Source organism: Dendrobates tinctorius, unplaced genomic scaffold (genome assembly GCF_039654945.1).
Source record: "Dendrobates tinctorius isolate UK_male_01 unplaced genomic scaffold, ASM3965494v1 ptg000036l, whole genome shotgun sequence".
NCBI classification, from domain to species: Eukaryota; Metazoa; Chordata; class Amphibia; order Anura; family Dendrobatidae; genus Dendrobates; species Dendrobates tinctorius.
In genome coordinates, this window is record NW_027361704.1 from 42,481,385 (window position 1) to 42,506,795 (window position 25,411).

Genomic DNA, 25,411 nt, shown 5'->3' on the forward strand with positions numbered 1-25,411 from the left:
AGCCTGGGTAGACGGGTCCTGCAGGCGGCAGTACCCCAAGTCTAGGGGACTGTCAGCACAATATTCGTCCACTGCTTCCCACCCACGGACTGCTTTGGGACGTCCCACGGTTCTGTGTCCCCCAATAAGGCGACAGAGTAAAGGAGATTTTTGTGTACTCACCGTAAAATCTTTCTCTTAGCCTTTAATTGGGGGACACAGCTCCCACCCTGTTGCCCTTGCGGGCTGTTACGGTTGGGTTCTCATATTGTTGTTTTGAGCTCGTTTATAGTAGCCTTCTTACAGGCATGGTTATGTTTCTGGTATTTTCCTCCTAATGCTTTTGCACAAAACTGGAGAAGGCTGACGCCGTCCAGGGGTGTATACTGCAGAGGAGGAGACAAAGTTAATCTTTTTCAGATTATGCATAGTGTCGCCTCCTAGTGGACAGCAGCATAACACCCACGGTTCTGTGTCCCCCAATTAAAGGCTAAGAGATTTTACGGTGAGTACACAAAAATCTCCTTTTTAATCTGCTTGTGATGGGGTTCTCACTGTCAGCTCTTACAAGCAGGAGAAGCCGTGTGCGTTTTGACTATAGTATATGATAGTATGACTTTAATTATGGACACTTCTAATTTGCGTTATTAATGTTCTGTCCCTTTTTTTTTTTTTTTTTTTTTTTTTTTTTTTTTTTTTTAAAACTTTCCAGACTGGAGTAGATTTAATGAAAGACAACATGGCTCTACAAAGAGTTAGAGAAGCTGCAGAAAAGGCCAAGTGTGAGCTGTCTTCAGCCGTGCAGGTGGGTTTATTTTAAACAATATTCTCTAACTCAAAAAGCTTTTGAAGCAAGTGAGATGGGCCCTGTGTTACCTGCATGATTGTCATACTGAGTGTTGCCTGAAACGTTGCTTTTCTTTTTCCTCTGCTTTTCTTGTAGACTGATATAAATCTGCCATACCTTACCATGGATGCTTCGGGGCCCAAACACTTGAACATGAAGTTGACTCGTGCTCAGTTCGAAGGCATTGTGGGTGATCTGATTAAAAGAACTATTGCGCCAAGCCAAAAAGCTATGCAAGATGCTGAAGTGAGCAAGAGTGACATTGGAGAAGTGCTCCTAGTTGGTGGAATGACCAGGATGCCCAAGGTATAAAATGTTTCTATATGTTTCAGGCGCTCTGGTGTGTACTTTGGAGAGAACACTTACTAATCCAGTGTGTATGATCTATGAAGGTTCAGCAGACAGTACAAGACTTGTTTGGCCGTGCTCCAAGCAAAGCTGTTAATCCTGATGAAGCTGTTGCCATTGGAGCTGCTATTCAGGGTGGCGTGTTGGCTGGAGATGTTACAGATGTTCTCTTGCTGGATGTCACGCCGTTGTCACTTGGAATTGAAACATTAGGTGGGGTTTTCACTAAGTTAATCGGCAGAAACACTACAATCCCAACCAAGAAGAGCCAGGTAATATATTAATGCAATAATACACTGCAGTTTTCTAGAAACCTTGTAAGCGATGGCTTTTCTATGGGCTTGGGGATTATAATATTAAATGGTATTGCATAAACATACATTTTCTGTTTCCACTGTAGGATTTGGTCCCTTATCAATAAAAAATTAACTTACAGAGATTGTCAGCAGGATTTTTTCTATTTAATATGAAAGCAGCATGATTTTGGGGCAGAGACCCTGATTCTAGTGATGGATCACTTACTGGGCTGTGTATGTCTGACCCACCCTACTGATTAGGAATTTTCTGCTTATGCAAAACGTTCACATAAAGCTGCCAATTAGTGGTGTGGTTGGCGTTGAAAAGAGCTCAGCATTCGGAGAACTGGTAGATCCATAGCAGGTGAAGCAGAGCTTTTTATCAAAATGGATTTAGTGACACATCGCTGGAATCAGGTTTTCTGCCCCCACATCATGCTGCTTTCAGATAACGCCTAAAACCTTGTGACAGCGTCCCTTTAATAGAAGCTGAACGTTTTTAGTTCCTGGATCTCACCCTTAGCTTATTTTATGCTCACATTTATAGGCACCTTTGGGAAGTTAATTACTGCCATCATACACAATTTTTATTTAATTTCTGCTAGTCTTGGGTAAGTAACCCCAGCATGGTAAATGGCTGTTGGAGGAAGCTGTGAGCAGTCACCTATCACCATAAGTGTCATAATACTAGGTCATGCACAATTACATGGTCCATTCCAGCAGAAATGTTTTTTTTGTGTTCTGTTTTTTTTTTTCTTCTATAATTCTTCTGTGCAGTGGGCTTTATTTTTATATCTGTGGGATTGTCTAAAATGGGCAACGACTGATGCATTTATGTTGGCTTTTGATTATTGCTAGAGCCATAATTCAGACTATATTTGTTCTCCATGTCTAGGTTTTCTCCACTGCTGCTGATGGACAGACCCAGGTGGAAATTAAAGTCTGCCAAGGTGAAAGAGAAATGGCTTCAGACAACAAACTTCTTGGCCAGTTCACACTAGTAAGTGGCTGTACTTCGAGTCCTTTGACTCTGCAAACAGAGGACGTTTTATTTAAAACTCATTGGATTTTTCTAAGAATATTTGCGCCTTCAAAAATTGATGGTCTATCTTTCGGGTAGGTCATCACATTACAAGGGTGGGGTCTTGGTTAAGCATCCCTGCCAAGTAGATGTCTGAAGGGGCCACAGCACACCAGAGGTGCCGTGTGTACAGATCTGTACTTTCTCGTTCGCCTTATTGGGGGACACAGACCATGGGTGTATGCTGCTGCCACTAGGAGGCTGACACTATGCACAAAAAAGTTAGCTACTCCTCCGCAGTGTACACCCCACCGACCGGCAGGGAATTTCCCCAGTTTAGCTTAGTGTCAGTAGGAGGTGGACACGGGTCCTTCATTGGACCCATATGTACCTCGACGTGCGTCGTTCCTTTTCAGGTATTAGGAGGGATACAGTGTGAACAGTCACAACTGTACTCCCACAAAGAGGCTATGAGTACGGCGTGTACTGCCACCCCGTATACTCATAGTTCTCCGGGCGGACCACGGGCTCAGCACAGGTGACGTGCAAGTGAAGACGGATGGTCCTTGCCCCCTGCCTCCCACCCACTCGCCCACCAGAGCCTGTCGGTTGGACGAGGCTCAAAGACGGAGAAAATGGACAGACAGTGTGGGATACAGAGGTACCTCTATTGGACGGATCAGGAAGACCACAAAGACGCCTGGATGCGGCGCTGAAGTAGCGCCGCAGGTTATCGGCGCCTCCCGGTCGCGCATCCCTTTTTGCCCCAGCTGCGGTGCGGGCCTTCTTTACCCCACCGCCGGTATCTTGGAGAGGGTTACGTCTGGGAGCAGGACTAGGGCGGCGGCGTCTTCAAGGGCGGGCGCAGCTGCTCCGATGGTCTTCCGCGCCGCCCCGCGCTGACAGGCGGCCGCCGTGTTAAATTTAGTCCCCGGCTTCAGTTTGGGCCGCCGCGGCCACACCTCCGGTCAGTCTCATAGGCCGGCCAGTTCCTTGGCCCTCCCACCGCCTTTTCAGGCATGTGGCTGGGAAGGGGGGGCGGGGTTTTCTCTGGTGAAGGCGAATAGTTCCGCCTTTCTTCCTGCACTGAAACCGCGCTTTTTCCTCCACACATTGGGCTGTCGCCATCTTTGCAGCCTGACAGCCGGAGACAGAAGCAGAGGTCAGCGCTCCCTGTCGGTTCCTTGCCAGTTGTAAGGGCCTGTCACATCTCTTTCGGGGTCACCAGACCGTGAGTACTTCTGCAACTGCAGACTGACACCCTACTCTGCCTTTCTGTCCCCCAACCTTCCGGCATTTCCGCAGATTTCCATCTTCTCTTCCTTCACGTCATGTCTGATCCTGGCTGTCCGCCAGTCCCCACCGGCACCCTAGTCTAGTTCTTCGCATGCTCCTCTTGCAATCGCAAACTTCCCTCAGGTCAGCCTACCCCCATCTTCCTGGACTGTAGCAATCCCGTTCAGCATGACCCCGTCCAGGAACCACCGGTTGCGCCACGTGAAAGCGAACCACCCATTCCTGGCTGGGCCTCGTCTCTTTCACAATCTGTGGCAGACCGCACCAGGGTGTCTCAGTCCCTAGTGGCCGTTCTTGATAAGTTGCCCCTGGACACTTCTGCAGGGTCCAGCAGGTCACAAGACGCTCCATCTGAGCCAGCTAGCAGAAGCCGCAAGAGGCCCAGGCAGGATCTCCGGCCGGAATCCTCTCCTGGCCCCTCATCTGCACCCAATCCTTCCCAACAGTCGCCCTCCCGTGCCTCCTCACCCGAGTCAGGTGAAGCATTGTCAGATATGTCTTCTGAAGTGATAGTAGAGCTGGAATCTGGCCAGGACGCGGACATGAAGGTTACAGTACAGAACCTCATTGCGACGATTAACCACACCTTCGAAATCTGACTCCCCTGCAAAATCCTCAGATCAGGAGGTTTCGTTCAGATGGGAGGAAACGCCATCCAGGGTATTTCCCTTTCATTCCGAGTTTGGAAAGATCTTTACCAGGGAAAGAGAAGATCTGACCAGACGCTTTCAAAGAGGAAAGCGTCTTGGCGTACTGTACCCGTTTGCTAAAGAGCTCACGGACAACTGGTCTGCCTCTCCCTCGGTGGACCCGCCCGTGTCCAGACTTTCTAATAACACTGTTCTCCCGCTTTCAGGTGTGGCGTCTCTAAAAGATTCTAATGATCGGATTATAGAATCCCTAGCGAAGTCGGCCTTCGAAGCGGCTTCGATGGCAGTATGCCCAATCTTTGCTTCATCTTGGGCAGAGGATCTTTGTCAGGGCATCCTAGAGAAAGCACAACCAGATCGATTGGCCGATCTCGCCAATCAGATATCCCATGCGGGGGATTATCTGCTTTCTGCTTCTTTGGATGCCGCATCCTGCGCAGTTCAGGCGTCAAGCAACGTTGTGGCAATCCGACGTACGATTTGGCTCAAGGCTTGGCAGGTGGACTTGTCTTCTAAAAAGTCTCTTACTAATCTGCCTTTTCAGGGAGTGCGCCTCTTTGGTTCCCAATTGGACCAGATTATTAAGGATGCCACCGGAGGCACGAGTTCCCTCCTTCCTCAGTCCAAGCCTCGCAGACCTCCACTAATGCGTCAGTTTCGACGCTTTCGGGCTTTCCGCCGTTTCAATACGGCGGAGACATCCTCCAACCAATACAGACCGCAGGCACGCCAAGATAGGAACAAGGTTTCCTTCAGACCCACTCCCTCCTGGCGATCCCACTCTTCACAGGGCAGACCGTCCAGATACAGATCTGGACGGTCCACATCAGCATGACTATCCTCGGACTCCCAAGGGTCCCTTCCAATTGGGAGGTCGACTCTTGTTCTTCAAGGACGTCTGGCTGGCCTCAGTAGAGGACGCTTGGGTCAGGGAGGTTGTATCGTCTGGATACAAGATAGAGTTCGTCTCTCTTCCACGGGATCGTTTCTTCGAATCCCGTCCTCCAAAAGATCCAGCCTTGATCCCGGGGTTCTTTACGGCCATCGCCTCTCTCATCAGTTCCGGGGTGATTGTGCCCGTTCCCGAATCGGAGCGGTTCACAGGGTTTTATTCAAACCTATTCGTGGTACCGAAGAAAGGCGAGGCGGTCCGACCCATCTTGGATCTCAAGCTGCTCAACAAGAGAGTCCGTCTTCGCCGCTTCCGGATGGAGTCGGTTCGTTCGGTAATCGCTTCCATGGAGGAGCAGGAGTTCATGTGTTCAATAGACATCCAGGATGTCTATCTACACGTTCCCATATTCTCCGTACATCAGAAGTTTCTGCGTTTTGTGGTTCGCCAGGAACTTTACCAGTTCGTCGCGCTGCCCTTCGGTCTCGCCACCGCTCCCAGAGTCTTCACGAAGATCATGGCTGCGTTGATGGCCTTGTTGAGGATCAGAGGTCTCGTTCTTTTTCCGTACCTCGACGATATTCTGATCAAAGCTCCCTCTTTTCAACAGGCTCGCCTAAGTTTGACGATCGTCCTAGACACCCTTTCCAATTTTGGGTGGATCGTCAACAGGAAAAAGTCCTGTCTGGTTCCTACTCAACGTCTTGTGTTTCTGGGCCTCCTGTTCGACACTCGTCGGTCAAGGGTCTTTCTCCCGCAAGAGAAGATTCTCTCCCTGCAGCAGGATGTACGATCGCTGCACACCTCACGATTTCCATCCCTCCGAACAACCATGAGGGTCCTGGGAAAGATGGTGGCGGCGATAGAGGCAGTTCCCTTTGCATAATTTCGCGCCAGACCTCTCCAACACTCCATTCTGTTGAGGTGGAACAGGTCGGCTCTGTCCCTGGATCGCCCTGTTCGGCTTTCACGCCGGATCAAGCGGTTACTCAACTGGTGGCTGGCGTCACCTCTCATCCTCTTGGGGCGGTCTTTTCTTCCCGTTCACTGGCAGATTGTAACAACGGATGCCAGCCTCCTCGGCTGGGGGTGCAGTGTTCCGCAATCACACTGTTCAGGGTCGTTGGTCGACTCAAGAATCTGCTCTGCCGATCAACGTCCTAGAGATACGAGCGATCCATCTGGCTCTCGTCCACTGGGAGAGGCTCCTCAGGGGCCTGCCTGTCCGGATTCAGACAGACAATGCCACAGCGGTGGCATATGTCAACCGCCAAGGAGGGACACGGAGTGTCTCAGCCCTGGCAGAAGTGTCCAAGATCCTTCAGTGGACGGAGATTTCGGTACTGACAATCTCCGCGGTACACATTCCCGGCGTAGACAACTGGGCCGCCGATCTTCTCAGCCGCGAGGGTCTCGCGGCAGGAGAGTGGTCCCTACATCTGGAGGTATTTCTTCAGTTCTGCCGTCGTTGGGGAACCCCGGACGTAGATCTGCTAGCTTCTCGCCTCAACAGGAAGATCCCACAGTTTGTATCCAGGGCTCGAGATTCTCTCGCAGTGGGCGCCGACGCTCTGGCCATTCCTTGGTCGCAGTTCGAGCTCCCCTACCTGTTTCCTCCCCTGCCTCTTCTTCCCAAGCTGTTGAAGATCAAAGCAGAAGGAATTCGTCATTCTCATCGCCCCGAATTCGGCCCAGAAGGTCTTGGTTCGCGGACATTGTCAACCTCTTAGCGGACGCCCCCTGGAAGCTTCCAGACAGGGCAGATCTGCTGTCTCAAGGTCCGATTTGCCACCCCAATTCTCGGCCGCTCAATTTAACGGCGTGGCTGTTGAGACCGAGGTTTTGAAACAAACAGGATTCTCCGGTCGAGTAATTCATACCATGATCCGAGCCAGGAAGCCATCGTTTTCCAAAATTTATTACCGTACTTGGAAGGCCTATTTCACTTGGTGTGAGGCCAATAACATCGCGCCCATGTGCTTTTCGCTTCATTCCGTTCTGGCGTTTCTTCAGGCAGGGCTGGATGTGGGGCTTGCTCTCAGTTCCTTGAAGGTTCAGGTTTCGGCGCTGTCCATTTTGTTTCAGAAGACGTTGGCCTCCCGCCCTCAGGTCAAAACCTTTCTTCAGGGCATGGCTCACACGGCTCCTCCGTACCGGGCGCCCGTGGATCCATGGGATCTTAATTTGGTTCTTGAGGTTCTGCAAGGTTCTCCTTTTGAACCTCTCAGGGATGTTTCCCTTTCTCTCCTTTCTTGGAAGGTAGCTTTTCTGGTGGCCATCACTTCCATCCGGCGCGTGTCGGAATTAGTGGCTCTTTCTTGCCGCTCTCCTTTCTTGGTACTTCACCAGGACAAGGTAGTTCTACGGCCTCCGTCCTCTTTTTTTTTTTTTTTCTTCCGAAGGTGGTGTCCTCCTTTCACCTCAGAGGATATTGTTCTGCCATCCTTCTGTCCGAGTCCAACTCGCCCTCGGGAGCGGTCCCTGAACAAGCTGGACCGGGTCAGGGCGATGAGTCTATCTGTCTAGGACGACTTCCTTGCGAAAGACACACTTTTCATCATTCCAGATGGGGCGCGGAAAGGTCACCCGGCTTCCAAAGCTACTATTGCTCGCTGGATCAGATCGGCAATTTTGGAGGCCTACCGGGTTAAGCATCGAGTGGCCCCTCCGGGGATCAGAGCGCACTCTACCCAGGCAGTGGGTGCTTCCTGGGCGGTATGCCACAGAGCCTCCGCGCTGCAGCTTTGCAAAGCTGCAACCTGATCTTGTGAAATTCTACAAGGTCCACACTTGCGCTTCGGCGGACGCCAGCCTAGGTAGAAGGATCCTGCAGGCGGCGGTGGTGAGTCCATTGGCCTGATGGAAGTCTGTTTCCCACCCCAGGGACTGCTTTGGGACGTCCCATGGTCTGTGTCCCCCAATAAGGCGAACGAGAAAACAGGATTTTTGGGTTGCTTACCGTAAAATCTGTTTCTCGGAGCCTTCATTGGGGGACGCAGCACCCTCCCATGTTCTACAATTCCTGTTCTTACTTTGGTTGCTTGATTAGTTGAGTTGTTTGTTCTGTTTTCATTTTATTCTGTTACTTCTCCTACTGCTTTCTCACTAACTGACGAAATTCCCTGCCGGTCGGTGGGGTGTACACTGCGGAGGAGGAGCTAACCTTTTTTGTGCATAGTGTCAGCCTCCTAGTGGCAGCAGCATACACCCATGGTCTCTGTGTTCCCCAATGAAGGCTCCGAGAAACAGATTTTACGGTAAGCAACCCAAAAATCCTGTTTTCCAGGACGTCCACCTGACAGCACCATGGAGGACGTCCTCCTCCTCCTCCTTACAGGGACAGGAAAGCACAAGAGAGGTTAAAAGGCCCCGTCCCACCCCTTTCCCTCAGTGTCTTTCCTGTCCCTGCACGGAGGGACATACGAGAGGAGCAGGAGGATTACCTGAGGGCGCAGGGGGATCGGGCAGCCGGTCCAATCCTTCCCCCTTTCAGGATGCCCAGGGCCGACACTTCCCGGTGGGGAGTCCCTCTGCCCCAAAGCCAGGAGCAGGACGCGCTCCTGGAGGAAGCCGCTCCTCCCGGTGGGAGGCTCTCGGCTCCAGGCCGCGCGGCAGTCGCCCGGGTCCCCGCAGGCAGCGCTGGTGCGACATACAGACCGCGCGGCGGTTGCGGCTGTAAACGCTGCCCCACACGCAGCCGGCGGTGTGGGCGCCGGCGAGAGAGATCCCGGGGCAGCTGGAACCGGGTCCCCGCAATGGGCGCCGCCATTGCAGAACGCTCGGGGGGCGGGGCTTCAAAACAGGAAGCGGAAGTGGCCGGCGCGCGTCGATGACGTCACGCGCCGATTTGAAAACAGCGCGCCAGCAGCCTGGGCACGCCAGCAGCTCGCTGCACGCCAGCAGCCCGCCGCATCAGCAGCTCTCACCGCACGCCAGCAGCTCACCGCAGACCAGGAGTTCACCGCACGCTAGCAGCTCACCGCAGGCAACAGCTGCTTCACTGGTATGGACCCAGAGGCGCCAGCCGACAGAGGGGTAAGTGCGCCTGGCGCAATCCAACCCCCACACGGCCTTCCCTGCAGCCCAGGACAACTGACCAGACTATCCCTGTTCTGTATCGTACAGGAGAAGGGTACCCCAGCCCCTCCGACAGAGGTTAAGGACCCGGTAAAGGCCACATCTAAGTCTGTCAGATGCCCGGTTTGCAGGGTAAAGCTGCCAGACAACTATACCAAGACTCTCTGCGGACCCTGCACTTCAAGGGTCGTAAGAGACGAGCAGCCGTCCCTCCTGGCCGAGATGCGATCCTTGATTCGGGAGGAAGTACAGGCCTCCAGATCCAGTCTCTCACGGCAGCAGTCCCCTAGTCCAGGGCCAAGCCGGAAGCGGCCGAGGTGGGAGACGGAGCTAGCCTCGGAGACAAGTTCGCCTGAAGGGTCAGACCCCCGGGACTCGGATCCCGAGGAGGGGGAGATCCCGACTGACAGGAGGGACCAAGGCAGGAAATGCCTGTTTAAGTTAGAGGACACCGAGGACCTGGTGCAGGCGGTAAGGAACACCATGCAGATAGATGTTCCAAAACCGCAGTCCCGACAGGACCTGATGTTTGGGGGACTGGTCGCTCGGAAACAAACTGTGTTCCCCGTAAGCGAACACATTAAGACAATGGTCCTAGAAGAATGGAAAGAGGCAGAACGGCGACTTGTACTGTCTCGGGACTTTAAGAGCTGACTGCCCTTTGACCCAGAGGAAACACGATGGTGGGAGGAAATCCCTAAAATCGATGTTCCTGTAGCTAGGGTGACCAAAAAAACTGCCATCCCCTTCGAGGACTCATCAAGTCTCAGAGACCCGATGGACCGGAAGGCGGATATTCTGTTAAAGAGAACATGGGAATCGGCAGCCGCCCTTACTAAGGTTAACATAGCAGCCACCTCAGTGGCCAGGTCCATGTTCCTATGGGTGGGGCAGTTGGAAGAGCATTTATCCAACAAGACCCCTAGATCTGAGATCCTAGCTTCTCTCCCTCTGATGAAATCAGCCACTGCGTTCCTTTCAGATACATCGGCCGAATCAGTAAGATTCGCAGCCAGGAACAGCTCCCTTTCCAAAGCAGCTAGGCGAGCGGTTTGGCTGAAGTCTTGGTCTGGGGATAACGCTTCAAAGGCAAACCTTTGCTCCATCCCCTTTTCAGGCTCAAGGGTGTTCGGGCCAGCTCTAGATAGCATCCTAGAGCAGGTGTCTGACAAAAACAAGGGGTTTCCAGAAGAAAAACCCAAGCGTCCCCAGTCCTTTCGTAGAGGGTCCTTTTTCAGGAGCCAGACCGATTTTAGGAGCCAGGGTAGATCCAACAGGGGCTCCTTTAGAAACACTCAGAGCCAAGGGGGGAGAAGCAAGGCCCCTCTTTTCGCGTCATCCTCCAGGTCTAGAAGGCAATGACTCCATAGGTGTCGGGGGAAGACTGCGACGATTCGCAGCAAGGTGGCGCCAGGTAACCCAGAACCGGTGGGTCCTCAGAACCATCAAAGAAGGGTACAGCATAGAATGTTATTCCCCTCCCCCCGACAGATACATCGCCCCCACCATAGTCCCGGAAGACTCTACCATGTGGGCAGACCTACAGGACCTGCTCCGGTCAGAGGTCATAGTGCCAGTTCCGCAGCAGGAGAGGGGAAAGGGTCATTACTCTTCCCTATTCTCCATTACAAAACCATCTGGCGAGGCCAGAACAATTATAAACTTAAAACCCCTAAATGCCTGGGTGGTATACAAAAGGTTTCGAATGGAATCAATACGCTCAGCGATTCAACTTATAGACAGGGATGCTGTCATGTGTACTCTGGACCTGAAGAGTGCATACTATCAGGTCCCCATCCATCCCGCATCTCAAAGCCTATTAAGATTCGCGATCAGTCTACCATCCCGGACCTGCCACTTCCAGTTCCAGTGCCTTCCGTTCGGGCTGGCTTCGGCCCCCCGAATATTTACAAAGCTGGTAGCGGAGGTGGTAGCCTACCTGAGAAAGCGGGGAGTCATTATAATACCCTATCTAGACGACTTTCTCCTAGTCGCAGGATCAGAAGAAAGGCTCATCCAGGACAGAAGCCGAACGATCAGAACACTGGAGTATCTTGGCTGGCTGATCAACGACTAGAAGTCAGACCTAAAACCAGAAAGCAGGAAGATCTTCCTGGGAGTCCTTCTGGATTCAAGAGACAGAATATCCCGGCTACCGAGAAAAAAGCAGCAGACAATTCAAGACAGTCAAGGGACTACTGAGACACCGCTCCTCCATAAGAGGTGCAATGGAAGTTCTGGGTCTGATGACGGCTTGCATTCCATGCGTCAGATGGGCCCAGTCCCATTCGAGGCCCCTGCAAAAGGAAATCCTCGCAGGATGAAACAGGCGTCAGGATTCTCTCGACGGGCCCATATCCTTACCAGACACGGTAAGAAGATCCCTGCGGTGGTGGATACAGCCCCAGAACTTACAGGTGGGCGTGCTATGGACAACCTCGCCGTACGTGGTAATCACCACAGACGCCAGTACGTGGGGATGGGGAGCCCACGTAGAAGGGAGAATTTTTCAAGGAAGATGGCCGGTCAGCATCAGAAGCAGATCCTCCAACTTCAGGGAACTCTATGCGGTCTGGGAAGCCCTGCGTCAGAACCGGTCGGTAGTGAGAAATCGACATGTCCGGATATTGTCCGACACAACGGCAGTCTCATTCCTGAAACACCAGGGAGGTCCGAGACATCGACCACTCCAGGCACTCGCAGGTCGAATATTCACCTGGGCAGAAGAGGTGGTCCTCTCCATAACGGCAATCCACCTAGAGGGTTCTCAGAATGTAGTAGCAGACTATCTAAGCAGACAGCGGGTCAGCCTGACAGAGTGGGAGCTAAACGAAGAAATCTTCCATCAGCTTTGTCAGCGTTGGGGAACCCCCAGTATAGACCTGTTTGCAATCCGGAAGAACTCAAAGGTCGCCAGATTCTACTCCTTGAACCCAGCAGATCACCCGGATGGAGTAGATGCCCTAAGCCAGACCTGGACGGAACCCCTCTTGTATGCATTCCCGCCACTGGCGCTGATACCGGCGGTACTCAGGAAGATCTGCGAGGACCGCGCGTCGGTGATATTAATAGTGCCATACTGGCCTAAGAGAAGCTGGTTTCCGCTGCTAGGAGCCATGGCAGTAGGAAACCCAGTCGAGCTACCCCTGAAGGGAGATGTTATCCACCAGGGGCCGATTCGCCATCCAGACCCAGCAAGGCTACGCCTCTCGGCATGGATCCTGAAAGAGACATCCTGAGAGCAAAGGGCTTATCCGAGCAGGACATATCCACTCTACTGGCCAGCAGGAAACCGGTAACATCCGCAATCTACAGAAAAATATGGAAGAGATTCTGCCTGGAAGGTGGCAGGTCCGACCTCTCTGCAGGTACCCCTGACCTCCCTAGTGTCCTAGACTTTCTGCAGTCGGGATATAATAAGGGGCTCAAACCCAGCACGTTAAAGGTCCAGATCTCGGCTTTGAGCGCCTTCTTCGACTACCCTTTAGCCTCCCATCCTTGGGTGGTAAGATTCATAAAGGCCACGCAGCATCTTCGCCCCACAATTAGGCAGCTCACCCCTCCCTGGGACCTCGGCCTGGTACTCAGATCTTTATGTAGGGACCCCTACATGCCTAGTGATAGAATGTCCATTTCGACTCTGTCTCGAAAGACTGCTTTCCTCGTAGCCATCACCACGGCCAAAAGAATAGGGGAGATCCAGGCCCTGTCCACCAAGGATCCATATCTCCAGATCAGAGACTATCATATAACCTTAAGATTAGATCCGGCTTTTATCTCCAAGGTAGCCTCTTACCAGAATATAAATCAGGTGATAGTGCTACCATCCTTCTGCAGCAATCCCCGCAATGAGAAAGAACAGCGTCTCCACTCCCTAGACGTAAGACGGGCAGTTATAAGCTATCTAGAGGCCACCAATGACTGGCGTATTGACTCAAACTTGTTCATCCTCTTCGGGGGTAAAAATAGGGGGAGAAAAGCCTCTAAGGCGTCCATCGCATGATGGATCACATCAGTAATTTCAGACGCCTACCAGTCGGAAGGCGCCAACCCACCAGATACCTTAAGGGCCCACTCTACTAGGGCAGTTTCAGCCTCCTGGGCCGAGCGCGCAGGCGCCTCAGTCGAGCAGATTTGTAGAGCGGCAACCTGGGCCAGCCTGAATACATTTTGCAAGCACTACAAACTTGACGTGCTATCAGGCCAACATACCGCATTTGGGAGAAAAGTTCTCCAGGCGGTGATCCCACCCTGAGGAGGTGCTTTGGTACTCTCCATGGTGCTGTCAGGTGGACGTCCTGGAAAATGGGTATTAGACCTACCGGTAATGATGTTTCCAGGAGTCCATCCTGACAGCACGGGTAGTTCCCTCCCTGTTATGTTATGTTTTGTCAAGTTAGGTCATATGATGTAATATGATGATACCATTAAAAGAGTTATAGCATTATCCACGCTGTGGTTCTTGTTAAGTCACTGAGGGAAAGGGGTGGGACGGGGCCTTTTAACCTCTCGTGTGCTTTCCTGTCCCTGTAAGGAGGAGGAGGACGTCCTCCATGGTGCTGTCAGGATGGACTCCTGGAAACATCATTACCGGTAGGTCTAATACCTATTTTTTAGGAACTGATGCTGCTGGCATTGTATCTCCCAGTAGTGTAGTCTTGTGCAAGTGGATGGGACTGAGATGTACGGCCAGACAGATCACCTTCTAAATGTTTGGATATACACGTACTAGAACATAAAGGAGATGTTGCGTTTACCAAGCACCACAGCCTCTCGTGACTCCTTACCCACACTGGTACATCATACGCCCGCTCCCTGACTTTGCGGGCTTTCAGGCCAAAACTGCAGCTTTCCCTGCACATGACTGCTGATTTAATCAGCCATTGTGTGCATCGAACAGTCGCGGGTGCAGGGGCACTCTGCCCGCTGCTAATAACCTGTTAACTGCCGCTGTCAAGAGATGACTGTGGGGCGTGTCATTCTCCACCCCTATCGGCATGCCCTTGACTTTATCGCAGGGTGCCAATGGGATTTAATGACAGCCTTCATGCTTGTCATTATGAACCCCTTGTGAAAGCGAGTGTGTGGCTGGTGTTCATAGGAGATTGTGATTTTAGCTATACAGTGTCAGTGCGCTGCAGGCGATCACGGCTTCAAGTCTCCTAAGGGGACTATTAAATACTATTGAACTTTTCTCTCTTTTCACTATTTTCCAAACATGCATTTTTCTTGTTTTTTGGTGACACCCCCCCCAAAAAAAAAATTTTTTTTAATGCTCTTAGATTTATTTTTTGCTGTCTAGTGCATCACATGATGATTCGAATGGTCCGGGGGTGAAGGTGCTTAATCACTATATTGCAGGGTGCTGGACCCACACAATTTATATTTTCTGGCCTATTATGTGGATAGGTTAGCCTTTATTTTTTTTTTTTTTTTTTTTTTTTTTTTTTTTTTACCTTTTACGGCGACCGGTCATAAAACATTTTCTGTGGTCTTTGTCTCATAGGTCGGTATTCCACCAGCACCCCGTGGTGTTCCTCAGATAGAAGTTACTTTTGACATAGATGCCAATGGAATTGTACATGTATCTGCAAAAGACAAAGGAACCGGTCGTGAGCAGCAGAGTAAGTTCTCATATATCATCTATATATTTTTTTTTTTTTTTTTTTTTTTTTTCCCCCCCCCCCCCCCCCCAACTTCCTGAAGACAAACCTATCTGGGGAACTGCATAGTTTTCTTTTTTCTTTTTTTCCGTTGCTGTAAATATGACTGATGCAGAAGGGGCTTGTCATTGGAATTAAATAACTGATGATTATTTTTTTAATTTTTTTTTTTGTAGTTGTTATCCAGTCATCAGGTGGACTTAGCAAGGATGATATTGAAAATATGGTGAAGAATGCTGAGAAGTATGCAGAGGAGGATAGAAGGCGGAAGGTAAGTGTTAGGTGTTTTTTTTTTTTTTTTGTTTTTTTTTTTTAAATTTCTCTGATAACATCTGGTTGCTGGGTGATAATGCATGACTGCTGTTCCACAAAACTTCATATTGCACGTGGGCTATGCCAGACTCCTACTTCTTGTTCTTCTCACTTGTCCATTAGCCATGATGAGCAGACTCCTGTGTATAGAGGTGATATCTGTAAAGAACAAGACGTACGAGTCTACAAATGAGTCGTCTCAGTGGCCAGAGACAATTGCAGCATCTCTATTTTTGTACATATGTTATTAATATAGTTTAATATCCTTGCTATATAGTGTTTTTATACAAAGGGTCATTTTCTGGTGTATTCATTTAGTGGAAGCTCTGTAAACTATTCCTTGCAGCCACGTGTCCATAGATGGCAGATAATGGGCTTTGCCTCCTGAATAAATGGCTATTAAGCAGCTCTGACAAGATGGCGCTCTGGATCATTACAGTTTACTACATGGCTGTTGATTGACCCAAAGGTTTTTGCTATTCTAGGAACGAGTTGAAGCCGTGAACAATGCAGAAGGCATTATCCATGACACGGAGTCCAAGATGGAGGAGTTCAAAAGCCAGCTGCCAGAAGATGAGGTTTGTGATTGTTTTATGTTGAGCCTTTTTATTTGTGAGGTTTAAGGCTGTTAATGTTCAGTGTTCCCCTATCACATCCAGTGCTTTGAAGCTCCAGGAAACAGGATTCAGATATTGGCACTGACAGGGCCATTAACTGCTGTCTGCTCTCTGACTTCATTTTCGTCCTTAGCTGCCTGTTGGAGGAGGGCTCCAAGATGTGGTTCACTGCGTTTTGCTGTCCTCAATTTTTGCCCACATCTGCTTATCTCTGTCTGACAGAGACCATAGTGACTTCGGCTGCATCATTAGTCAGTGGCACCAATGGTGCAAGTGTCCAAATCCTGTATTCCGTGGCTTCATACTTGGACAGTGACACTGATGGGGTGGTAACACACTATGAACATAGTCTTACGCTGTACTGTGTTTTTTTTTTTTTTTGTTTTTTTTTTTTTTTTTTTTTTATTTCAGTGCAACAAGCTTCGGGAGGAGATAAGCAAAGTGAAGGAGCTGTTGGCAAGAAAAGATACGGAGACCGGTGAAAGCATCAAACAGGCTGCATCGTCACTCCAACAAGCGTCTCTGAAGTTATTTGAACTTGCGTACAAAAAGGTAATGATCCTGCCAAGTGTCCTAATGTATACAGGATCCTTATTTATGTCTGCTCATGTCCCTGGTGGACACCGTAAAGCTTGGTACAGGCCCTGATTCTTCCCTGTATTTGGTAACTCCCCCTTGTCTGTGTCATATCATTTTTTTTCCACTTTTTCGCCCTCACACCTACTTCTCCCAAGACCCATGATTGCATTTTCTCCAATTGTCCTGTGTTGCTATTTTTTTTGAGACTTGTAGCTTTATTTTTTGGATGAAGGAACTTTGACGTCCAGTGACCGAAAATCATCACTTTCATATAATAATAAACCTAAGAATAAATATTTAATGTATAAGTCACAATGAATTTTATGATGCTGCATATTTCCGCTGTGCAAATACGCAGCATCTTACAGTTCCAGCAAAGTGGATGAGAACTCTAGAGATCTTGTGGCCACTGTACTCCCCCCCCCCCCCTTTGCATGGCATAAACTGACCAGCGGTACGTGTCTGAAATCTGCTACATGTAAATTTCTCAGGAGTATGTGGCTTTGTATGTGTAGAATTTCCTCATAGAATAGTTGGATGCTGAAACGTGTTTTTTAATAGTGCTTTTTTGCTGCAGAAGTGAGCTAAAACCGTGTGAAATCTGCACATGACTCTATCAATGTTTTGTCAAGGCTAAATACCAGGAAGCATAAATAAAAAAATAAAACCCCAAAGCTTTATTTCAAGCTTGACATGCCAAAAACATTAAAAGCGCAGGTAGCTTAAGTTAGATAATTGGGTGCAGAAAAGCCAATATTGCACCAAATGTTCATCAAGGGAACATGTCGTTAGTGTTTTTATACAACTTTTAGATTCCTTCACCCTTCCTAGAGGAGCTAAAACTGATCTACACATATGACTCCTATCGTAAAGGGTGTAACAAAAGATTCTTTAAACTTCTGTATTGTATACATTTTTATGCAGATGCCTCGTTATGTGTGCAGCTTCCATGCCACAATATTTTTAAAAGGGCACAATAGGTTATCAATATGTCAATCCTCCGGCATCAATGAGATCGGGTCCTCAATAAGATCCGTAAAAGTTCCACACGTAGATTCTGTAACAAGGCAATGTGTGAGGCCGAACACGGCAATCCTGTATGTTGCTTAACCCCTTAACAACCAGAGCTATATGTGGTTTTGCCTTTTCACTTTTTGCTCCCCTTCTTTCCAGAGCCATAACTTTTTTTTTTTTTTTTTTTTTGTCAAAAGGGCCTTGCGATTTCTTGTTTTTTGTTGTATGAGTTCTACTTTTGAACGACACCATTGGTATTACCGTGCCGTGTACTCGAAAACGGGACATTTCCAAGTGCGGTGAAATTGCAAAAAAAGTGCTGCAATCCCACTGCTGTTTTTGTTTTTGTTTTTTTGCTTTTGGCATGCTTCAATAGTAGTGATGAGCGTGTATATTCGTTGCTCGGGTGTCGTCCTAGAATTTTGGCGTGCATGGAGATTTTGTTTTTGTCGCCTCAGCTGCATGATTTGTGGCTGCTAGACAGCCTGAATACATGTGGGGATTGCCTGTTTGTTAGGAAATCCCTACGTGTATTCAGGCTGTATAGCAGAAACAAATCTTGCAGTTGTGTCGACAAAAACAATCTCCAAGCACACCAAAATACTCAAGAGGACACCAGAGCATGCTCGGGAAAACCCGAGCAATGAGTATACTAGCTCATCACTATTAAGTAGTCTCCATGGGGGGGACTAGAAGCTGCCATAATCTGATCAGCTCTGCTACATACATACAGGCGATCTAATCATCGTCTGTATCAGAATTGCTCACTTGCTATGAGCGCCGGCCCCCTGGCGGCGCTCATAGTAATCCAGTAGTGACAACCATGGCAATCCAATAGTTACAACCATAGGTCTGCTGGAGACCTCTGGTTGTCATGCCAACCCTTCAGTGACCTGTGATTACGTGACTGGATCACCGATGACCGGGATTTGCTGAAAGCACAAGTTAAATGCTGCTGTCAGTGACAGCGGCATTTAATGGGTTAACAGTCATGGATGGATCACCATTCCACCTGCAGCTGTTAGAGGCACATGTCAGCTGTGTCAAAACAGCTGACGTGTGCCGGAAAAGATGAGGCCTCATGACCGGAGCCCACATCAAAGGGAGGGAGTCTGACATCGGCGTAGATTTATGCCTGATGTCAGAAAGGAGTTAGTAAAAACCTGCCGACAGATTCTCTATGTAACCTGAAGGCAGCATGCTGTTGAGGTTAAAGCACAGATTTAAGTGATTCGTATCTTATCAAGCTGTGAGGATTTATTTGCTTGCATTGATTGTTTTAGCACAAGTAGCTTATTGTTGTGACTAGCTGGTCATGAGCCCTAGTCCGACACGCCTCCTCCTGTGATGAGCAGCTCACTGTCTACGGACATTGTATATGCAAAGCCTGGTGTGGGCGGGTTTAGCTTTCTCAGAACTGCTACACCCAGTAGTTGAAGTGATTAAATCATTGGATTCAGCTTTTCTTTGTCTACATTACACTGTTTTCGGATGAGGTACCAAAAGCCTCCTGACAGTTTCCTTTTAATGGTCCCAGACGAGTACTTCAAGTTCTAGTGATTGGTAGGGGTGCCAAGTGTCGGGCCCCCACCATTATTGTATTTGTGACCTATTTTATGAGTTACTAATAGAATTAGTCCTTGTAACCATTATCGTATTTGTGACCTATTTTATATATGAGTTAACAATAGAATTAGTCCTGGACAACCCCTTTAATGAACCTGTGGTAATTCCTAGTGACTTTCAAAGCCTATAGTAAGAGAATTGCTCTCTGTAAGACCAGGCTGATTGCAGTGTGTTAAAAAGCCTCTAATTAGGATATGTACTTTTAACTGCTTCATTCCTTTTGTTTTTGCAGATGGCATCAGAGAGAGAGGGTTCTGGAACTAGTGAGCAAAATACCGAGCAGAAAGAAGACAAGCAGTAAAGGAGTAGTATGAGTCGCATGGTGGCTTGGGAGCCAATTTCCATAGGGATGTCCTGAGCAGATATGGTCAAATGTCAAATGTTCTACTGTGTTTTGGCAGTACTCTTTATATAATTTCTTTACCATATTAATTACTTATGTCCAGTGTTTTTGTGTTTTTTCTCTTTTGCATTTAATTATGCATCTTTGGCTTTAATGTAGACTTTTTTTTAAAATATATTTTCATTGTGTCTTGGCTTTACAACCTCGTTTTATACTGTATAGAAGTTTGGAAGTCTTGTACATTTCACATTCATGCCTCATATTTGAGGCAGTTTTGTGTAAGTCAAACTTAAGTTATGCTTAATCATAATCTAAATAAAATGCTGGCTCAACAGTGCCTGTGATAGTCATTTTACTTGTCTCATCTTTATAGAAAAATGAGCAGCCGTCCAATATCTGAGCATAATGGCCCCAGTTTGACAAAGCCATTACTCCAGACGTCTAGAGCACAGAACTTTGAAAAGTTGCAAAATTTTTGTGCAACATAGAGTTGTGCTAAAAAAAAATGGTGACGTTTGGCCAGTTTGCCAAAATGGGCAGGACAGGGATGTGGCGACATCTTCTAGTCCAAGTCATGATGAGCTGCAGCATTATATTGAATTGCAAATCTAGTCTTGAACTGGAGTAAGATTTATGCTGAGGCACACACCACTTTATCAGACTCTCAATTTATTAAGAGGTATACTTCTCTTCAGGAATCAAACGTCTGACTCCAGCACGACCCCTCATCAAGACCTGTGTGAATAACTTGATGAATCTGGGCCACATTGTGTAGTTATGATTGAGCTATGCATTTTTAGTCAAGCAGTCACTGTAAATATAGCTGTAATTGCCCTCACCAGCATTGTTTTATTAACTATAATATGGGGAAATTTATCAACGACTTTGCATCACATTTTTAATGGGGGAGGGGAGTCGTAAATGTTGCGCTTTCCCATCACTTGTCAAACGAAACAGGATAAATCGGCAGTAGCCTTCTAGATAAATGCTTCCACCCCCACCAACCTGTCAGATTGCACTATACATTAAGGAAATTTATAGTCCTAAACCAAATTCTAGTCAAATTTTATCCAATTTTCCGGTTCCCCAATTTATCGAACATGTTACACTGCAGTGCAAATTAGTGTAAGAAATGCCATTCCTAAAAAATCCAAAAGTATTTAGGGGGCGTTTATCACCCTATCTTGGCTGTTGCTTAAAGGAATGGAAGCTATAATGGCACCAAGATATTGGACCATTCATGAACTGACATCTGCCATACATGTACAGAGCGGCGGGCAGTACATTCCTGCAATCAGACATGCATATATGAGAAAATAGTAAGGAGGTGCACACATTTTGTAAAAAGGGAAGAGGTGCTAGCTGAACAGGACTGATCCAGAATTCAGGTAAAGGTTAAAAAGCTGCACTCTCAATTATTTGCAAAGAGTTTTTAAAATAAATAAAAATTTCTCCTACGCCTCATTGGGGGACACAGTGGGTGTTATGCTGCTTGCCACTAGGAGGACACTAAGTAAACACAGAAAGTGAACTCCTCCCCTACAGTATACACCTTCTCGCTGGCCTGGGAATTCCCCAGTTCTTGCTTAGTGTCTGTAGGAGGCACTTGGGTCTGGCTTCAGACCCAACCATTTTTATTTTATTTTTTAATTTTCTGTAAATTTCTTATTAACGGAGTGAAGGGGGCGACGGTTCCTTTCTACGGCCCGCTCTCCCCCGAACCAACAGGAAAGCACGTGGAGTATACCTCCCCGTACACTTTCCTGCGACAACTGGGGCTGATTCTTCTGGCGATCGTTCCTTTACGGTCCCGGTACCCCACATTGATACAAGGGCAAGCACACGGAGTGTATGGAAAAGACTTGTGGAGCACTTCGGATGCCCTGAATAAGCCCCATAGCCTCACCATCCCCCTGCCCATAGGGTGGATCGATTGAGATATACCCCTTTTAACAACTCTGGCTCTGCTACATTACCCGGGAGCTTTTTTACCTCAGGATCTGAGATGGGATGAACTCTGCAGGCTCCTGGACGGCGTGGGCACCGTATTGGAGGTATGGGGTCGGGACCTGGTCCCTGGGAGAAGCGCTGACCTAGTCTCAGCGGTGGTATACCGGTGCCCTGTCGCGGCTCCCCTCTTCACCCGGCCCTCGACGCGGGTAGGCCCAAAAATTTAGTCCCCGGCTTTTCGGCCTACTAGGCTTTAATTTACATAGCGCCGCCCACTTCTTTGGCGCCTCTCGCTCTGTACGAGACACGCCCTGCTAGTCTCTGGGACCATGGCCTTAACCCCTTCTCTGGCCCTCGGGCTCTGTGATGGCTGTGGGGGTGCGCGCATGGATGGACAACACTTGGTGACGCTACAGGGCCACCGATATTCCTTCCAGGGACACAGCATCAGGACTGTGGGTAAGCTGCATCTGCCTCAAGAGCAAAGCATAACCCTTTCTCTGCAGCCCAGGCTCTGCTTGTAACCCTTTCAGGGGCACAATGTTTCAATCCAAAGAGGCAAAATGGGGGGCTACTAAGAAGCACACTGCGTTCTTTACCGCTTGTACCACAAGACTGTCGTGCCCAGACTAATCCGCTATGCACGGATTGCGACCCAGCTTGCGCTAAAACTCTGCCGCTGCAAGGTGTTCCCTGTGTTTAGTTCCCCTGAGTGGGTTGCGTCCTTGTCACGGTCTGTGGAGTCACTGACCAAGGCTATAGACTTCATCCGGGAATACTCTTTAAATTAGAACTTGTCTTTACCGTCCGAGGAGGGCTTTGGCGACGGCCAGGAACCGTCCACCAGCAGGGGCCGTGCTCGTTCACTAGAAAGCGCATCCATGACACGTCCCCTAGTCACGCTCACACTTCAGCATCGGCGAGTTCTGCCTCTCGCTCTCCATCTCCTAATGTTCTCAGAGAACATGACTCTGAATTCTAGTCTGACACGTCAGTCCCTCAGAATCTCCCAAATGTCTATGAATCGCTTGATTCTATTAGTGAGTCATCAAGTTTTCTGATGTTGGACTTAGGAGAATATTCCCGCTCCGAAACACGTTATCTCCCTTAAGAGGACTAAACGTGAACGCAGGGTATTTGCCAGCCATCTGGAGTTTACGGACAGTGTCCAGAAACTTAGGAACCGACCACATAAACGGTTCACAGGGCAAAAGCCTTTCGAGGCTAAATACCCCTTTGCTCCTGATCCTTGCCCCTCGCCCGTTCGTTTTTTTTAAGCTTCAGAAGCGGCTCTTTTCCCTTTCGTGGCGACTTGAGTGGCTAAGGACAACCAGTGTCGCCAAGTAGATAATTCATGCAGATTTTGTAGTAGACGCCTTTTTTAGATGCCGCTAATTGTGCTGCTAAGGCAACCGCTAATGCAGTCTCCATCAGATGAGCCCCCTATGGCTATGCGACTGGCGGGCAGATCCCACTTCCAAGAGATCAAAGACTTCTCTGCCCTATCAAACTGGACGCCTCTTTGGGTAAATACTAGACCAGCTCATTTCTGACACGTCCGGGGGGAAGAGTAGGTTTCCTCCCAAACAAGGGAATGTCTGGCCGCTTTCGGAATCAACAGCAATCATGTTTTTTCGACCTTTTCGTAACCGCTCCAGCTGGTCCTCCACAACTTTCTATTCCGGATCAGGTCAGTCCCCACGTGGAGATGGAGGTTCCCAGGTCTCTCACAGACCGCTCTTGGAAACCAAGGCCCAGAGCATCTGGATCTAGGGGAGCAGATCCCATAGATCCTCTACTCAACGACTTGTTGGGGTATCCGGCAGACACCGACAAAATAGGCGGCCAAATGCTGTCATTCAGTCACAGCCTTCCTTCGGGCCGTTCGTGTGCCACAAAGGGACTGAGTCATCCTCCTGCCCCTCAAGACAAATGGTGCAGCTTTTTTTTTTTTTTTTTTTTTTTTTTTATTCATTCAAACCTTTTTGGTTCCAAAGGAGTAAGGAACGATGTGGTCCATACTGGACTTTAAGCTGTTAAATCAGTTTGTCAAGGTACGGCGATTCCGAATGGAATTCCTCCGATTGGTTGTCACCTCCATGTAAAAGGGAGAGTCCCTATCATCCATCGGTATCAAAGATGTTTTCTGTGTCATCCCGATTTGCCCGTCCCACCAGCAGTTCCTGCGTTTTGCAATTCGAGAGGAACACTTCTGGTTGGTTGCCTTGCCCTTCGGACTCGCCACCGCCCCCAGGGTCTATAATAAGGTCATGGCCATTCTCCACGTTCGGGGAGTGGTGGTACTGCCGTATCTGGACAACCTGCTGCTCAAGGGTCTGTCCCTTCCAGCCTGTGAGGAGTCCATGGATATCTCAGTAAATACACCTTTCCCACCTGGGTCGGAAGATAAACTTCGAAAGGTCTTCCTCAACACCGGTCCGGCAGATTTCCTTTGGAAATGATCTTGGACACTTCCCACGGGTTGGTCATTCTTCCACAAAAGGCCGAGCCTTACAACAGGCAGCGCGGACTCTTTCCTGATCGGTTTCTCTCTCCATACGTTTCAGCATGATAGTTCTCGGAAGGGTGGTGGCAGCGATTGGTAGTGGTCCCATTCGCTCAGTTCCATTTCCGCCCTTTACAACATGCGTTGCTGTTCACTTGGGACAAGAACTCATTCTCCCTGGTCCAGTTCCTTCTGTCCCTGCGGGTCAGACGAGCCCCCAAGCAGGGGACACTCAAATCCTCCCTGAGTTAAGAGAAGTTCTTTCTCCCAGTACGACGGTCGGTGGTGACCATCGACGCCAGTCTTCTGGGCTGGTGTGCGTTTTTTTTCGTCACCACACGGCACAGGGTCGTTGGTTAATTCAAGAGTCACGTCTCCCCATCAACATCTGGGACATTCGAGCGATCAGATTAGCCCTCCTGAGTTTCCACCATCTCTTCGCAGGTCATCTAATCAGGATCCAATCCGACAAAGCCATGGCTGTGGCGTATATCAACCGTCAGAGGGGTTACTCTGAGCAGGATGGCAATGCACGAAGTGAGTCACATCCTCCATTGGGCCGACACCAACCATTCGCCCATCTCAACAATCCACACCCGGGTGTAGACAATTGGGCGGTGGATTTTCTCAATCACCAAGGCCTTGCCTCAGGAGATTGGTCTCCTGATCCACTGGGGGACTCCGGATGTGGATCTTATGGTCTCAAGAGTAAACAAGGTTCCTCGATTCATTACCCAGTCCATGCGCCATCGGAATGGACACCCTAGTTCTGCCGTGGCACCAGTTCCAGCTCCCGTGCATTCTTCCCCTCTTCCCTTGCTCCTGAGGGTCATCAAGAAAATTAGAGCAGAGGGAGTACCAGTGATCCTAGTCTCTCCAGATTGGTCGCGCCGGCCATAGTACGCAGAACTAGTACAACTAGTCGCTGACGTTCCCTGGAAGCTTTCAGATCGCATAAATCTACTCTCACAGGGCCCGATTTACTACCAGAACTCCATGGCCCTGTCTTTGGCAGTGTGGCCTTTGAATCCTGCATTTTAGCACAGGCTGTTTTTTCTCCCGATGTGATCTCATCCATGATAAATGTTAGGCAATCCGTGTCCATGTTCATTTATCTCCGCACCTGGAGAACCTTCTCGTGGTGCAAGCAGGGGCGGACCTACCGCCCGTGCAGACCGTTTATTGAACGGGGGCCCCGGATGAGAGGGGGCCCCCTCCAGCACCACATGGCTAATTTTTTTCTATCGCTTCATTGGGGGACACAGAAAACATGGGGTGTATGCTGCTGCCACTAGGAGGCTGACACTATGCACAAATATGCACAAAAAAGTTAGCTCCTCCTCCGCAGTGTATACCCCACCGACTGGCAGGAAATTCCTCAGTTTAGCTTAGTGT

The 25,411-nt window shown here is 49.1% G+C and overlaps 1 protein-coding gene across 1 annotated transcript in view; it reads left to right on the forward strand.

The window, feature by feature from the left end:
* HSPA9 (heat shock protein family A (Hsp70) member 9) overlaps window positions 1-19,897 on the forward strand; it is a 42,588-nt gene extending 22,691 nt beyond the window's left edge. The window contains exons 9-17 of the mRNA XM_073573816.1: window positions 692-784; window positions 923-1,132; window positions 1,219-1,446; window positions 2,366-2,470; window positions 14,913-15,030; window positions 15,246-15,340; window positions 15,867-15,959; window positions 16,410-16,550; window positions 19,450-19,897. Of these exons, the coding sequence (XP_073429917.1) occupies window positions 692-784; window positions 923-1,132; window positions 1,219-1,446; window positions 2,366-2,470; window positions 14,913-15,030; window positions 15,246-15,340; window positions 15,867-15,959; window positions 16,410-16,550; window positions 19,450-19,518 (1,152 nt within the window). The 3' untranslated portion in view covers window positions 19,519-19,897. The remainder of the gene's footprint in view (window positions 1-691; window positions 785-922; window positions 1,133-1,218; window positions 1,447-2,365; window positions 2,471-14,912; window positions 15,031-15,245; window positions 15,341-15,866; window positions 15,960-16,409; window positions 16,551-19,449) is intronic.
* The last annotated feature ends 5,514 nt before the right edge of the window (window positions 19,898-25,411 follow it).